Consider the following 16,961-nt stretch of genomic DNA (forward strand, 5'->3'; position numbering starts at 1 on the left):
TTTGTAAAGGGTCAGATAAGAGAGTTTTAGAATTTGTCATCATGCTGTAATGTTATTTAATTGCATTGCAAAAAATTAATTTGATTAATCTATTAGATGATAATAACAGTGAAGACATGATTGGTGTTTCGCCTTCCACATCAAAACCTGGTTAGCAAAAGAATTTTGTTTAAAAACATTTGCCCAAACATTTCCATGTTTTTCAATGCTAAATACAAACAATAATTTATAACCTAATAAATTATTTTTAAAAGATATCGTTATATGTAGCCAACTGAAATCTTTTAATTCAAAAATAATGCAAATGCTGATTAAAATCATGTGAAAATTTTAAACTTTGTAAACATAGAAATTTAATCAATATGTATAGAAAGTGAAAACTGGCTATGATGCTAAAAGTGAATTGTGAAAACCATCATGATCAACATGTCAGTTACATGTATACGTTACACGTACACAAATGAACTTAAATAGAATATTGTTGAAAACATCCTTTTAAAACATATTATTTGATTATTGATAGCCAATAAAAAGCCAATAATTCTGGTCAAAAACTCAAGCTTTTCAGAAGGTAACCTTAAAAACATTAGATTCTTTAATTCTCCGAACTCTTTTCACCTCGACAGATGCTTTCATCTTTGATTTTTCAATCTCAATGTTTTCACATTTAAAGGAAAAGATACTGACATTAACTTTTCCATTCACAAGAATTGAAAATTATTTAGCAGTGGAAAAATCAGAAAGCGAGCTGACGCAATTTCTAAAGTTAACGAGAGTAAATTAAGTGTGGAAACAAGGTGTTGATAACTTTTATGAGGAACATTCAGTCTAAACGTCCCTCAACGTCCTTTGAACTAAATATCTCTCATCCGTGTGTTTGGAAGCAGGGAAATATGCTGTTAATAGAAATAAACTGAAACAAAGACAAACATGTTGTTATGTTATTATGTTATTATTTAGTAGCCAAATATAAAAGTCTGTTTACCTTCACGGGCAAAGCGGTGTAGGTATTTCAATTCTTGTCTAATAGCCACTTTTTTTGATGTGCGTGCAATTAGAAAATTAAATTGCTTCTTGATACATTGATTTATTCCTTTTTAAATAGTCTACTTTACTTTTCAATTGAAGAATTGTTGTCTCAACCATAGAAATGTTTTGATAAATCAATAATGCACCAACAAAAGTTCAGAATGATGGAAGAATATGGGCAGGAAAATCCAAGAAAAGTTAAACTTGTGAATGGTGTAGAGGTTATTTGTTCTGAGGAGTTTTTGCTTGGTATGGGAAGTGATGGAACTCGTGTTTACCTTGGATTCGGAAAAGATGGTTACGGAAAAGCAGTAAAACGATTGCTTCGAGATAACTGTGTGGAGTTAGCAGAACGAGAAAAAGATATGTTGAATGAGTTGAATGCCAAGCGTTCAAATTATGTTGTGAATTATTGGTATCTTGAAGCAGAACCAAGCACAGATTATTTGTATTTGATATTAGATTTGTGTGAAGAATCGTTAGAAAGTTTTGTGAAATCTTCTACTTTGCAAGATCTTCAAAAAGCACTTCCTACAATTCTTATGCAGATTTTAAAAGGTTTAGCTGATCTTCACAGTGATCCGTATCCTATTCTTCATCGGGATTTAAGACCATCAAACGTTCTTCGAGATGTACAAGGTAATTTTTTAATCGCTGACTTTGGTATAAGTCATATGTTATCTGATGAAACTTCGACACATCGGAGCATACAAAGAGGAGCTAAAAATTGGATAGCTCCAGAGTCATATAACGCATCAGATGATACAATTAAAAAAGTTCGTTACAAAAAAGAGTCTGACATTATGGTAAGTTCTTGAAGTAGAGCTAGAGGTCCAACTACAGCTCAATGCTTTATTTGGTAGGGATAATGATTTTAAGTAAAATTTTTTTTTACCTCCATTGTACAGTCATATAGTGGCAAAATACAAATTGTACTGTATAAAATATAAAAATATGTATATGTATGATACAGAATTGTTGTTATTGCCTTATTGGTTTTAAGATTGTATGTCTCTCATTTAGATTGCTCTAAAAAATTTATGGCTACGATTCTTAATTGGAGAACATTATTCTGATTTTTTTTGAACTGAACTTGTATTTTTGCAAGTAACAAATAAATTAACTCCATTTTTTATTGAAAATAGAATGCCGGAATGGTGGCTTATTATGTTGCAACAAAGGGGAAACATCCTTTTGGACCTGAACGGCAAAGACTAGACAACTTATTAAACGGAAACCCAGTTGGCTTGGACAAAATCAAGGATGCCACGTTCAAAGACCTTTTATCGTGGATGCTACAGCTAAAACCGGAAGACAGACCCTTGGCCAACGAAGCATTGAAACATCCTTTTCTTATGTCAGATGACGAAAAGTTTGAAATGTTATGTAAAGTTGGGAACCAACGACCAATTAAAATAAATGATATCAATTCAAGTGTCGTTCAACAATTAAATAGTGAACCCTCCGATTGGAAAAGTCGAATACATCATGATGCCTATAATTATTTTTGTACTGATAAGGTGAGTGGAAAGATTGTTAAGTATGGGCTTTCATGGACAGATTGCTTAAGATTTATTCGAAATGTTGGCCTGCATTGGTACGATAAACCACGGCCAACACCACAACCTGAACCACTTGAAAAGATTGGCGATCCAAAGGAGTACTTTCTTGAAACATTTCCAAATCTTCCTGTTTTGGTGCATGCGGCTGTCAGATCAAATGATGAATGGAAAAACAAACCAGATCTCAAAACCTTTTTCATTTTTGATTGAAATAACACACATCAATATATAAACATTTTACTGACCGCAAATTATGTTTGAGAAATGTTTTTATACATTTAAAATAAAAACACTCTTCATCATTAATGCATTATGTAACATCATTTGTAATAAACTTTCTCTAGATTTAGGCATGGTTATAATTTTGGTAATTAGATTTAAGGATGAAGGAGTATAACAATTAAAATCAACATTGGTCTTCACCGATATGATTGACCAAGGACAAGACCACTACAAGAACTATTTTATAAGACAGGCAAATGAGGAATTGAAACAAAGCAAAACATGAACTTGATGATGATGTAATTGAGGAAATAACGAAGAAAAATTACAACTTTTGTGAATCTTGCCCGTCGCCCAAGCAATATTCCCTTTGAATATGTCGAATAGATCTAACAATTCAAGCCTTTTAATAACGAAATTTTATTCTCATGCACTGTTTATCAATTACGTATATCGCTCACTCACTCAGATTCTCTCTTCAACTCATTTACAACAAAACATCAATCAAAATTCTTTTAAGCCTATTGGTTAACGAAATTAAAACAACTAAGGAGAATTTGTCTCTCTGTCAGTAGGACATTCAATTACATAACTTATTCCCAACACAACTATCTTCTCTGAACTCTTTTCTATTTCTAAAGTCGTAAACATTGCAAATTGATGTCTTCACACCAATTGTGAGAAAGACTTTTCAACTAAAAGGGCATCACACGTTGTCATGGCTAAAAAAAGTCAAAACATTTCTTTTCTACCATTGTTTGTAGTGGACTACAATCGAGCGGTTGATTTTAAGGAAAAACATGAGAAATATATGTTTATGTAGGACGCTAAATTTTCCCCAATAAATTGCTTGCACGTGGAAATAGGGGCTTTCCCCGCCCCGGTGAGATGCCGCTTCGTAGATAAAGTTTACAATTAATGAACATGTCTTCCCGTAAGGAAACAGCTAAAACACGTTACAAAGCATGATGTCACATCATAAAGTACTTATATGACCACAAATCTGGTAAATTAGCATTATATTTTTATGATGTAACAACTGACAATTTTAATTTCTTTACTCATTTGCTTTAGATTTAAGATCAAAGGCTTGAGTACGCAAATTATTCTGGATCAAATTTCTCCCTTCTGATAAACCCTAAATAGTACACCAACTTTCTTACAAATCTATTTCTTGAAGTGATCTTTTGAAATTTTTATATAAAATTATATTCATGTATGACAAAGTGCAAAACAAGCCATTCCATTGTAATTTTACTCCTAAGCCTTCAATAAGCAACTGAGAAGAAGTTTTGAGTTTCCTGTGTATTGTAACATGTAAATACTGTCCGATATTGCAGAAATTTCTGTTTCTGCTTTTATAATCCTCAATACAGAACACAATGGTGGCTAAAACTTTAAAATTGTCACTTCTGGATCATGTTTCCAAGGTTTTTAATGATCATGAATATCTAATGATCAGACAGCAATTTATTAAGCCTTGCAGAACATTTTCTTGTCAGTCTTTTACCTTTACGTGTACGTTTTTTTTGTGGCCTCGGGAGTAGTTAACTTAAGTTTAGATTGGTTTAGATTTAGACATAGGAACGTTAACTATTTTTAAATGGAAACACCACTACCCTGAATCAGGATGTAAATATGTAATAATTTTTTATATTTTTGCCACTTGCTACGTTTTATTATAGGTGATTGCTAGATAGTATACTTCAAAATAAGATTTCCGCTGGGAGACTGGTGCGAGTTTTGCAATATCTTCGGAAAAAAGAAACGAGAGCATCACGAGTATACCGTGTTCTTTTGAAGGATGTCCTTTTTTGTTATAATGCAATGCGCCATTTTTAAAATTTTGCGGGAAAACAATTAATGAACACCACGCATATAGGCTATTGTTCGTCATTATAAACTTATGAAAATTTACTATCTTTGTAATGTAAATTTTTCAACGAATTAATGTCAATGAATAAAATTTGGGACTGCTGTGACGGCCACAGGGCTGCCGTGCAAAGCCTGTCTGATGTAATGCCGCTTATCGTGAAATACGAAGTTGAGACAAACAGCAAGTTCATTGTCTACTACGGTGATAAGAGCTTTGGATCAAAAGGTAATTAGCTCAACAGTTTAATACATCGTCAATTTAATAAAATTAATTTGAGTGGCAGTTGAAAAAGCTGAAATGTACAAAATTAATTGCATAAAAAAGTAGTAAATAGCATACTAATAAATTAAGTGCACTTTACTACTATAAATAAAGAGACACAACGCTCTGGTAATCGTTTCTTCTTGCGCTTAATTTAATCGTAATATTACGCTTTTTAAAAACAGCACAACCAAAAATTTACATTGATATAAGACGTCCCCGGTTGTAAAATTTTAATCATTAACATATTCAGATGTTAGAAAAGACAACGTAAAAGTTTACTGGGAAAGGAAGAATGAAGCGTTACAAGGGCCTATTATCCCATTTGACGGAATACATTTTGTGCATGTCGGAGATAAAATTTTATGGTGCCACCAAGGAAAAGACAAAAATGAAAAATCTAAGCTAAAGAAGAAAGAGAAAATCAGCAGCGACAGGTAGTCAATGACTAGATTACTGTAATAAGAATGATAGTTTGCGTCCTCTAAAATGTTGCTAAGACATCTCGTTGCCTTTTTTCACCTTGTGTATTCCTGCACAATGTATAATCTGCGCTAATAAAAATGCAGCCAACTATACAATATTTTACGTTTTCCTTGTATTTATAAAGAATGTTAAATTTATACATTTTTAGGTTACAGACCACTGCTACAATTCTACGCGAAGATTGTTTGCTCAAACGACAAAGAAGAAACAATGCCCAGCTTTAATCTATATAACGCTAATTGCAAAATTCCCTAGAATGAAGGTTTGTTAAACACTATAAAATGAAGACAAAATAATATATAATTATAAAAACTTGTGCGTAAAAGGACATTACAATGTTTTACTCTTTAGTTGGACAAGGACAGTATCTTCTTCAGAAGAAGAACAGCAAAGCAATTACATGAGACAATGAAAACTGGCACAATTAAGAGCAGCGACATCGAGATGCACTATGTCGTGAAGTTTCCTCGCCCTTCAGAACACAAAAATCACATAACTGGAATGGTAAAATTTGTTTAAAAGAGATTAGCTATAGCTAAAATTTTTGTAAAGTTTTACACCTTGCAGGCAGCTGGTATAAGAGAACCATTGGATCCAGTGATAGTGGAGAAGCTAGCAGAGCTGGCCCGCGACGGTGTTCACTCAGTATGCGAAGCACGTAGATATCTTGAGTTATTTGTAAATGGTGAACTATTCAAGGGTGTAAACTTCCAGATAAACTTAGCAGGCGATTTTATCCTACGAACAAGGATATCTATAACCATCTTTACAAAGGAAAGCCGAACCATTTTTCTTCCAATGATCAAAAGAACTTGGAAGAGCTTATTAAAAAATGGAAGTTTGAAAATCCACAAGATTTCTTTCTGTTTCGTCCTCACTCCGGCAAACCATGTGCAGAGGAGTCAACAGAGAACAATGATAACACCATCTCAAACGAAGATACAGAGGAATCGTTAGAGATGGACACAAGCACTTTAATTTTCTGTCATCAAACGAAATATCAGAAACACCTCCTAGGAAAGTATGGCAATCAAATGTGCTTACTCGATGCCACCTATAGAACAACGAAGTATGATCTCCCACTTTATTTCTTGTGTGTGAGAACAAATGTATGTTACCAAGTTGTTGGATCATTTATCATACAGTTCGAAAACATCAAATGTATACAGGAAGCGTTGATGGTGTTTAAGGAGTGGAATGCTGATATATGGAAGCCTTCTCGTTTTATGGTAGATTTCGCCGAAGAAGAAATTCAAGCACTCGAAACAACCTTTCCAGGTATGCAAACGTACAACAGATTTGCATCGTGGTTTTAAAGCTCCACGATAACGCTTTAAACATTTACGGAATTCCCCGATAAACTTTATACGTGTATGAATATATTGTCGCATTTTTGCCATAATTCTAATCGCATGCAGACCAAAAGTTAAAAATCGAACATTGAAAATGCTAAAATAAACATAGTTGGTGTCGTTAGAGAAAAGTAGTTATTTCATTACATATAAAACATTTTCATGTAAAATAGATGCGGAAGTACTTCTTTGTGATTTTCATCGAGAGAAATCGTGGCAGGAGTGGACGTCAAAATAGATAATGGTGTTTTCAGAATAAACAGGAAATTCTAAATCTACTACGCAATATTGCACATGCTGCTACGTCTGAACAATGTCAAAAGTCAATGAACGCCCTGACAGAAAGCATATTTTGGAAAGAAAATCTCAAAATGAGAAACTGGTTTGGTGGAAAGTGGCTGCCAAACATTAAGGTAGTAAACTAAATATAGCGATGGAATCAACGTTGATAGAAAAGCGATGTACTATTCATGAAATAGTCTAAATTAATTTTTGCTATTTTCGAAGGAGACCCTTTTTTATAAAATTATAAAATTTTACTAGGCAATTTTGTAAAACCAAATCTCCAGGGCTTATATCGTTGTATTATTTCATAATCTCAAATAAAATACTATGTACTAGCAGAACATGCAAAATATACTGTATTGATCGTTTTCTTACAGAGATGGTGTCAAGCGTATCGGACAGAAGATTTCATTTGTGCAGTGAACACGAACAATGGCATTGAAAGACAGAATAAGGCATTCAAATATGAGTACCTCCATGGGAATAAAGGGTGCTCCTTAAGTGATATGCTGACAGCACTTGTTGATCGGTTTCTCCCAAATACCTTCAAAAAGTAAAATTTTTAATACTTCACAATACTATAATGATTCTATGTTTTTATAACGAAAAAATACCAGTTTTGAAGGAAAAATTCATTTCGTAGGGTTTTTGTTGTGTGACACAGGCCCCTTCTTTTGAAAAAACAACTGCTTAATTAACAAATTATTGAAAGGTGTGATTAGGCTAACTACAGCGGCACTTACTGTAGACTTTAGTCATCTTTGGATTCTAATAAGATGTAATAATATTCGTGAGTGACGTTTTCCTTTTACAATTTTAGATATGCTGAGCTAAATGTTAAATGTCACGAAGGTTACCGTGCTTATAATGAGGAACTTCCAAAATTTCTGCACAACAGACCTGCCAGAATGGTGTCTCATATTATGAAGCGTTGGGATAGTGACATTAGCAAAGACATGGTCCACATGGTGTCCCCAGGGGTCTTTGAAGTAAAAAGTTCAACAGGGAAGGAGCACCATATCGTACTTTTTGGTGATGAACAAACGCTTCCAAACTGCACCTGCGTAGACTGGAGACACAACAAACTTTTGTGCAAACACTTCTGTGCTTGCATAAGAGCTTTCAGAGTGGAAATGGGATAGACTCAGCCCACTTTATCGAGAAAATCCACTTTTTCATCTAGATAACACCATAGTTCCAGCAGATAACTCGCTCGAAAATATTCCTAGTAAAAAAGAGCAGCAGAATTCACCTCAACACATTAAGAATGAATCGCTTGTGCCAAATGATGCTGATGATTTTGCTCCTCTTCCACCGAAAAGACATATGGTAAAAATGCTCTACGTCTCAAATGTAGAAATCTAATGAAAGAACTATCCAGCTTGACATTTCTTATAGATGACAAACAACAACTATTGTCTCTTACCAATGGTCTTAATACATTGCTAGAAGAAGCACGAAACTCTGCACCACAGGAAGCAGGAATAATTCTTCAAGATTCACTACCAAAACAAGAATCTAAAAAAAATGACAAAATCAAAAATAGTCAAAAGAAGCAAACAAGAGTTAAGTCAATTAATATTAGATCCTATGGGCGTCCTAAGCACCCATACACTGGTCGAGTTGGAAGACGTGCAGAAATAATGAAAAAAAATTATAAAGTACATATACCAATACCTTCTGGTAAGGCTGTGAAGAGGTGTTCAACAGGACCTAATGTAATTGACCTCAGCTCGCCTAATAAACGGCTTTGGAAAATCTTTCAAGACCACAGCCTTGGCTACATGTTTCAAATATAAATTTATCTCTGGTTGATAAAAACATACTTAGTTCAGGAGATCTAATGAACGACAAACACATCAATGCAGCACAAATTCTTCTTAAAAACCAATTCCCAGAAGCATGTGGCCTAATGGATACACTGATAGTATCAAACCAACTTAGTGGGGAAGGTTTACCAAATATAAACAGTTCAATGACTAACATAATCCAGCTTCATAATCTTCCAGGTCATTGGCTAGTATCTCAGTCAAATGGACAATCAGTGATAGTCTCGACTCTCTGTATCCTGGGATGACACATCCACTCACCATGCAATTGGTATACTTATACAAGAGTATAGCAAAGGAGGTCTACTGCTAGTAAAACTCAGGTGCTGTCAAAAGCAAGCAGGATTTGTAGATTGTGGTCTTTTGCCATAGCTAATGCAGTTTCTCTTGCTAATGGAATTTATCCTGGAGCAGTCATTTTCCAACAGAGCCAGATGTCAACATCTAAAACAGTGTCTGGAAAGAAAACAGCTCACAATGTTCCCACATGAAGTAAACAAAGAGCCTTGTCATATTCTGGAAAGGTCAACAATGATAAAATGCTGAAGGACTGTTCATGATGTACATTTTTATAAAATCAGTAGTGGATCTAGGGTAAGGAAAAATAAGTTATGGGCAATATTTTTCAATTCAAGTACCTTTATAACAATGGCTTTGTTTAGGAATTTTTCAAGGTTAAATGAAACCAATTGATGGACTGTTTCAATGTATTTTCCTAGATCCACCACTATATATATAAAAATAATCATGCATGAGACATAATGAAAGGCCATAGAAAAGCACATTTGGATTATGGGACATTGCACAATTATGGTTAAAATTATGGATAAGTATATTGCTATACACAGGTTATGTTTCTCTCTTCACATGTTGCAGTGATGATAATCAGGGTGGGAAACAGACAAAGTGTTGCATCAGCCATCAGAGAAAAATATAGTGTCTGGTCTTAATTAATAACCTGATAGGTACTGTTCTCAAATGCCATATCATGCTAATCATAAACTGATTTAATGTAAATAAATTTGTAGTAGACTAATATTGCTACCTAATAAGGCTGTTGATGTGTCAACCGGCTCAACCCGTGTAAAATTTCGTTTGTTAAAGATTTACCTGAATTCGACATATATCTTTGTATATCTCGCAGTCTCATATGTTTGTATCTCATAGTCGTATATATATGTACATATATATTAATGAGTGAATATTCCTGGATGTATTTTATTGTATATCTTGATAATTTGCTTCAATTATATGAGTAAAATAGTATAATTATTCAATACATTTATATATTTTTTGCGATTCTTACCTTGAGGAGAATGAATTTCTAGCATACTGATTCAATCAAATACCAACAACTTCATCACAATAAAACTCCTACACTAAACTATTCTCATTGATAATAGGTTTACCCAGGGTTTATCGCTCTATCTTTGTTCGTTATTCGTGATGCTCTCGTTTCTTTTTTCCGAAGATATTGCAAAACTCGCACCAGTCTCCCAGCGGAAATCTTATTTTGAAGTATACTATCTAGCAATCACCTTTTATTTTTAGCGGATTTAACAATGATTTATAGTTTGTTCAACATCAACCATTCAGGGGTGAGCATAATTATCAATTACGTGACATGCTTCATATTAACACCAAACTATGCACCAAACACATACAAAATGAAAATGACATGAAAATCGTGAAGTTAGCAATTGGCATCAAAATTTTACAAAAGGTTTAGATGTCAGATGTTACCATTGGTCATAGGATCTCTTTCTTGTATTTCAAGGATGTATGTTGGGAAAAAAATTGAAGAAGTGTTAGGATGCTCTGTTCGTGATTATTTCCTTGAAACTCAAGATAAGGTTAGTGGATTTGTGTGCAAATTGCCAAGAAATTTTGGTTATTTACTTATTAAGAACTTGAAACTTGTGTGTCTAACAAGAAATATGCCTTTTGTTTAAATCTAATATTTCTTTACTTTCAGGTCAATACTCTTGAAGACATTCCTCCTTCTGTAATTGCAACAGGATTTAGTTATTGTCTCACCTTTATATACATGATCTCGTTTTTGTTGCTGTTGAGGAAAATGAAGGTTTGTGACTTTATTGAGTTCTGATTAATTAATATTGTATGAATGTTTCTTATGAACCAGCTGCATGCCTTTTTGAACAAGAATAATTGCCAGTTTTGATTGAATTTGCAAAGAAGTGTTATCACTAACAAAAGGCATACCTTAGGCATTCTTAGTTGTAGATCAAAATAATTTCGCCATCTTATCATCTTCATATGGTGAGCACTGCACTTTCATGATTATTAATAATGATGAAGCGAAAACTTTTTTTCTACTTCCAACCTTGTTAGTGATTGAATTTCTTCTTCTGTAAATTTTTGTACATCTCTTTTTGTGTTCTATAAGATTCCCATTTCAAAGAATGATTGTTGATCATTTCTAAGTTGCTTGTAACATTTGATGGCATTTTTTAAAGGTGTACAAATGAACTGATGTATGAATATAGAATACATGTATGGTTATATACAATGTGTTATTAATAATGTGCTCTCCCAGCTATCACCCCAGTACAATTGTGACTCCTGCACTTGGGATGTATACGTGTATAATCATACATTATGGTAGAGTTGGATTTTGGATTGCGGATAGCTTTACAAAAGTTAAAGTGTTTCTTTTGTTTCAAGCAAGTTTTACTTTGTGCTTTTGAAAACTGTCACCAAGATAGATTGTATTTGTTTACTTATTACCATTAAAGGTTACAGCATGTTTGGTGTAGCTAGCCTGCCAGTTTGGTCAGTTTAGCATTGTTTCTGTTTATAGAAATCTGTTGTTTTTACTGCACAATCAAACTGTCAATCCTTTTATGCCACTGAGCCAATTTCTATTTATTATATATTATATTCACTGACATGCTCTAGACAGTAAAGCTAAATAGAAATTAAGATTTTATTTTTTTGCTGTTTAGTGTTATTTGGCCATGTGCACCATATGGAGTTGCTGGCTCAAACAAGAAGATCACGTTTTTAAATGTGTATGTCCCTGAAATGTATTTTAGCTTTAAGTTTGAAAACATTTACACTGCACAACCAAGCTTTCAGTCTGGGTAAACTCCTGAGCAAGTTTCTATTCCTCCCAGATTATAATCACTGATGTGCTATAGGCAGTAAGATTTTGAAAAAGCGAGTTTACTTTTGTGCTTTTTTTTAGTGTTACTTGGTTATGTGGACCTTATGAAGCTACTGGTTCACACATGACACACAAGAAGATCACTGTTGCTTAATGTGTATGTTACTGAAATCTTTTTTTAAATACATACACATATGACATTTCATTGAGAAATTTTAAGAATTATATAAGCAGTACCCTTCTCTCCCTAAATAACATGTAGTTTGTGTTTCATGCTGGGTTCTTTTGAAATTCTTGCAATTTTATAATAACATTTTTGTATGACGACATGCATAACAAAGTATAACGATTGATGGTTCCAATCTGAAAGAGAACGGTATTGAAGTCAGTGTTTTCGGACTACTCATTACAGACTGGGGGAATTATCTGTAAGTTTTCCAGACTTAGCTGTATTGTGTTCTTCACATGATAAAAGACTGCCACGTTTATAATAAACTGGAATTTGTGAATTCTTTCATTACGTACGTATAACAAGAAAAAATTATATTGCGTCACACGTTAAACTGTCAAGACTTTGTTGTTATTTATTTCTCCTTATCAAAATTATCAGATTTTGTTATTATAAGAAAAGATTTTCTACATATCATTGAACAAAATATTTGAGTGATCCAGACTATTAAAACTAAAACAATTCCATTGAATTGTAATGTTTTTTGCTGCGTTTTTCTGCCAAGAAGTAAAATTACAGACGTATGGGATCTTGACTTTTATATCATTTCAGAAACTTTCACAACGTGTATTATACCTTAACTCTTCTTCATTACAAAATGTTATGAATTATGTATGTCGGCAGAAGTAGACGCTGTTCTAATCATTTGTATGAAAGATGTACTTCGTCTTCGATTGTTTGACGACTGTAAATTTTTAGACGATTAAACAGAAATTATCAGGATTCACCAGCATTTGATTTAATACAGTGCATCTAGTTTGACGTTTGTCAATGATCACTTGCGAGGGAGAATGAGTTTAACTCTGTTTAACTCTGGTTTATGTTTCCGACAGTATTCCCAGTTTGGGGGAATTTTAACTAATCACAATTATTTAAAATGACTTGTTCTCTCGCATTCGGATTTATATGCAATATGAATACGATATGAATAGTTTATGTTTGTATTAATTATTATTAATGTTATGGTAAAGACACGGATTGCAACATAACTTTTAAGTTTTAACATTTCATCCATGGTTTTGAGTTTAATCTTTATCTAATATCTCAGATATCTTTTTTCACAAATGATTGTTTTTCTATCTAAGTAAAAACTCTAAAGACTACTTGAGCATTAAATGACCATGCGTTTTAACAAAAGATGCTCTTCTGTTGTTGGTGATACGTATAGTTAATAAAAGTAAACGTTGGGTTGACGAATTTACGAAAATTAAGCTTCACCATGTTGGTAAGGCTTTGAATAAGCTTCGTTTATTATGTATTATTGTTAACAATAGGATTTGTTGATTTCAATGGACGTTATTTGACATGTTTAATTTGCTTGCGTTGTTAAACACGGCAGTTCAGTGATGTCATTCATATCTATCTGACTAAAGAACTATGCGTCACAATTATGATTTTTTTAATTGTTTAAGTGCAACGCATTTAATTTGTTCTAAATCTAAGGGATATGTTGCTGTAAAGATGAAACTTCATTTGAGTTTTAAGATAGTCTTCACATATATTTGGTCTAAATAACACCTAAAGTATAATTATCCAAGAATTTTATTGAAATGTACATTGTACAGTTTGTTGTTTTAGAACTGTTTAAACCATGTGGTAACTGTGACATTTTATGTAAAAATTTCGAAATGTTTTAACTTTCATTTTATTCAAATTCAGCGTAAATGACATTTATCGTACTGCACTTACAAATAATTTTTGATGATTGCAGATTTTTTGGTTTTGACTTCTTTTGCCACTCCATGGATGAAAAAAATGACTTCTCCGATAGTCTGGCTAAAGACCCGGGCTTTTCAGAAAGCGATTTCAAAGACTCGGATACTTCAGAATGTTAGAGTTTAAGACCCTAGCTGTTTAGGTCGTGATTCTCAGCAAATGATAAGTGGTAATTTATGATGGCGAATTTTCACTAGACACATTTATTTGACAATGTGTGTATTATATTTAAGTTGTAACTTTAAAGTTTAAAGTTTAAACCAACAACCTTTGCCAAAATTGTTACTGTATAAAATTTGGTTTTATGGCTAATTTCTCGTTAAAAATTTGCTATCATATGTGTCGATTAACGTCGCAAAACTTTTTGAGAATAAACGTTGAGAATAACTGTAGTTATATTTTGGTTATATTTGGTATCTCGATTGCTCATTAGTGCATTGTGATCCAGAATTTACGGCAATTATTTATTGTTGATTGAACTGAGTAGTATAGTTATCATTGTGACAATGAATCTGAACGCATAATACTTTTCAATGTGTATTAAATACATCGAAATATTTGCATTATGTAAAACGTTTATCCTCGTTCAAACGATGAAACAAAAGCTATTTGCAATCGACAAAAAATTGTTAAAGGCATATTAGTTAATCAGAAAACAACGCGGCCCTAATATTATTAAACATACACATGTACGAACTTTAGTGATCCATTCATACGGAGTGAAACATGAAATCGATTCATAAATTTAGCAAATGATTTATATTATACAAATGCAGGCTTGGTTGGCGATCATAACTTTTCATAATTATAGTCCGGTTCTGTACTTATTAGCCTTGCTTGTAAACTCTTTGGTTCGCAGATCACCCTAGTCTGTTGGCGAGTTAATCAGTTGAATGAAAGACACAAAGACATTTATTTTGCTTTTGACTCTTTTACGAGTTACAACTATTATTTCTGTAGGATTTATATAACGTAGATTGACTATAAAAGTTATGTAATATGATACGTGTCAGCAGTCAAAGTAATTGAAAGTATAAGCAGGAAATACATTTTAAGTACTTACAATCACTTGCAAATGTGCAAAGCTTTCTAACTAGCTTTCAAATATTAAACATTGTTTACTAATTACAATCGTCACTGTATCGTAGGAAATATGGCTATCAAATATATGTGTGAAACAAAAAAAGTCGTAAGGGTTTTGAATTATCGGTTGTGTGGAAGATATTCTCGTCAGAAAAGTGTTTTAAAACAGTTGTTGACGAGTATTTATAGTGAAATTGGTCTTTGGTGAAAATTATAATAAATTAATTATCAAAATTTCTAAGAAATTATGGAGACTTCACTTTTCTTACTGTGAGCATAGTCACGTGATATGCGATCTAGGTAAGGAGCGTTTGGTAAATGCAAAATAGGTTAGAAAGCTACTGGGTCATTTGACTGATCAATGAGCACAAAGCACAAATTTTTTAAATCTCAAACGTATTTGGTGTCAAGCATATTTAATGTAAAATGTACTGTGTTTATTGTTTTACTTTATTTTATAGCTTCGTAGTTTCTAGATTACCCACATGTACGCAATGCGTACCTATTTTTTAACAAAATACTTTACTGTGAATCAGTCAACCTATCATTTGAATAACATGTGAATTTTATGTTGTCTTTTTTCTATTGCAAAATACCGCTATCATATTTAGCTAACTTTTAGCTTGTTATTTTCTGAAGCAAATAAACACAGCATTCAGTTTACTTGCATGTGTGAACATAAAAATAATGTTTTCATTGTTTATTTTTTGTGTGAAAAGACAAGAAGGCAAAATTACAACGACAGGTACATCGTATAGGGGTTGGTGTATGATCAAACAGCATGCTATAGCAGTGCCTTTTTTTGAAAATAGAATGCAGGAATGGTGGCTTATTATGTGGCAACAAAAGGAAAACATCCTTTTGGACATAAACGGCATAGACTGGACAACATTTTGAATGGAAAGCCAGCTGGATTGGAGGAAATCAAGGATGCTGAACTTAAAGAACTTTTATCGTGGATGCTACAAGTAAAACCAGAAAATAGGCCATCTGCCAACGAAGCATCGAAACATCCTTTTCTTATGTCGGATGGCGAAAAGTTTAAAATGTTATTTAAAGTTGCATGGGAACCAACAGCCAATTAAGACAAATATCACTCTTTTAATTTTTGTTCAACAATTGAATAGTGAACAGGCAGATTGCAAAAGTCAAATTGACAGTGATGTCTATGACTATTTTGTTGCGTATGAGATCAAAGAAAAATTCTTTAACTCAACTATGGGTCTTCATAGACAGAGTGCTTGAGACTTAAGATTAAAATTCATTGCCGTATGATTACAATTATTTTAAATTGAGATTTTTAACAAATTTATGGCATTTTCACTGTAGATAACAATGTTTAGGTACGTATGCTCTAAGCTCAATTGTACACTTTCTTTTATGGTAGCGGGTAATTAGTTCCCATTTAATTCGGTATATGTCAAAACCATATAGTGTATAAGATATACAAAATTAAAAATATGTGTAAGCATAATTACAGTTTACAGATGAATTATCTGACCAGTTATAATTCCAAACAAAATTGATATAATTGCGACATACAGTAAGTGTAACGGTAATGTGCAACTATATAAACACAATAAGTCATTGAAAAATGATCATCAACCAAAAAGTACACGACATAAATCTTTTCTTTATGTAACTGTATGCTTAATAATGACATGTTTACCTTATAGCCGCGCATTTTTTCGTCCCTTGTAATACATTGTTCTAGAATTGAGATAACTAATATTGATTGTACGAGAAGATGTTTTTTATGACCAGTGATTGACACGTGAAGCTATAAATTTTGATATTTTGACTGAGATGGATTGGTGTGAAACCAGTGAAACCCATTTCTAGTGGTGAAATCTCAAACCTGAGTCATGTCATATTTCCAAAATTGCCCTGTTTTTGCCTTTTCT

The 16,961-nt window shown here is 32.9% G+C and overlaps 2 protein-coding genes and 2 long non-coding RNA genes across 6 annotated transcripts; 2 read left to right on the forward strand and 2 right to left on the reverse strand.

Annotated features, from left to right (window-relative positions):
* The first annotated feature begins 1,169 nt into the window (after positions 1-1,169).
* On the forward strand, positions 1,170-2,801 carry LOC124438745 (serine/threonine-protein kinase/endoribonuclease IRE2-like). The gene is made up of 2 exons (XM_046988945.1): positions 1,170-1,835; positions 2,175-2,801. The coding sequence occupies exons 1-2, from the start codon at positions 1,170-1,172 to the stop codon at positions 2,799-2,801; spliced, it is 1,293 nt and encodes a 430-aa protein (XP_046844901.1).
* A 4,551-nt stretch (positions 2,802-7,352) lies between these two features.
* LOC124438483 lies at positions 7,353-8,196 on the reverse strand. Its single transcript, XR_006946110.1, has 2 exons — positions 7,931-8,196; positions 7,353-7,841 (listed from the first exon to the last, which is right to left on the reverse strand). It is a non-coding gene; the product is annotated as an uncharacterized LOC124438483 (long non-coding RNA).
* Positions 8,197-8,203: 7 nt separating this feature from the next.
* Positions 8,204-10,425, reverse strand: LOC124438487. Of its 2 annotated transcripts, none has more exons than XR_006946115.1 (3): positions 10,209-10,425; positions 8,500-8,591; positions 8,204-8,298 (listed from the first exon to the last, which is right to left on the reverse strand). It is a non-coding gene; the product is annotated as an uncharacterized LOC124438487 (long non-coding RNA). The 2 variants fall into 2 exon arrangements; XR_006946114.1 differs by lacking the exon at positions 10,209-10,425 and adding an exon at positions 8,751-8,808.
* Positions 10,426-10,435: 10 nt separating this feature from the next.
* LOC124438478 lies at positions 10,436-12,592 on the forward strand. 2 transcript variants are annotated; one of them, XM_046988642.1, is made up of 5 exons: positions 10,436-10,500; positions 10,680-10,755; positions 10,878-10,985; positions 11,869-11,934; positions 12,111-12,592. In XM_046988642.1, exons 2-5 carry the CDS (start codon positions 10,681-10,683, stop codon positions 12,135-12,137), a joined length of 276 nt encoding a protein of 91 aa, XP_046844598.1. In that variant the 5' UTR covers positions 10,436-10,500; position 10,680; the 3' UTR covers positions 12,138-12,592. The 2 variants fall into 2 exon arrangements, with proteins under 2 accessions (XP_046844598.1, XP_046844597.1); XM_046988641.1 differs by lacking the exon at positions 10,436-10,500 and having other exon boundaries at positions 10,529-10,755.
* The last annotated feature ends 4,369 nt before the right edge of the window (positions 12,593-16,961 follow it).

The sequence above is a fragment of the Xenia sp. Carnegie-2017 genome, unplaced genomic scaffold, assembly GCF_021976095.1.
Source record: "Xenia sp. Carnegie-2017 unplaced genomic scaffold, XeniaSp_v1 HiC_scaffold_19, whole genome shotgun sequence".
NCBI lineage: Eukaryota > Metazoa > Cnidaria > Anthozoa > Malacalcyonacea > Xeniidae > Xenia > Xenia sp. Carnegie-2017.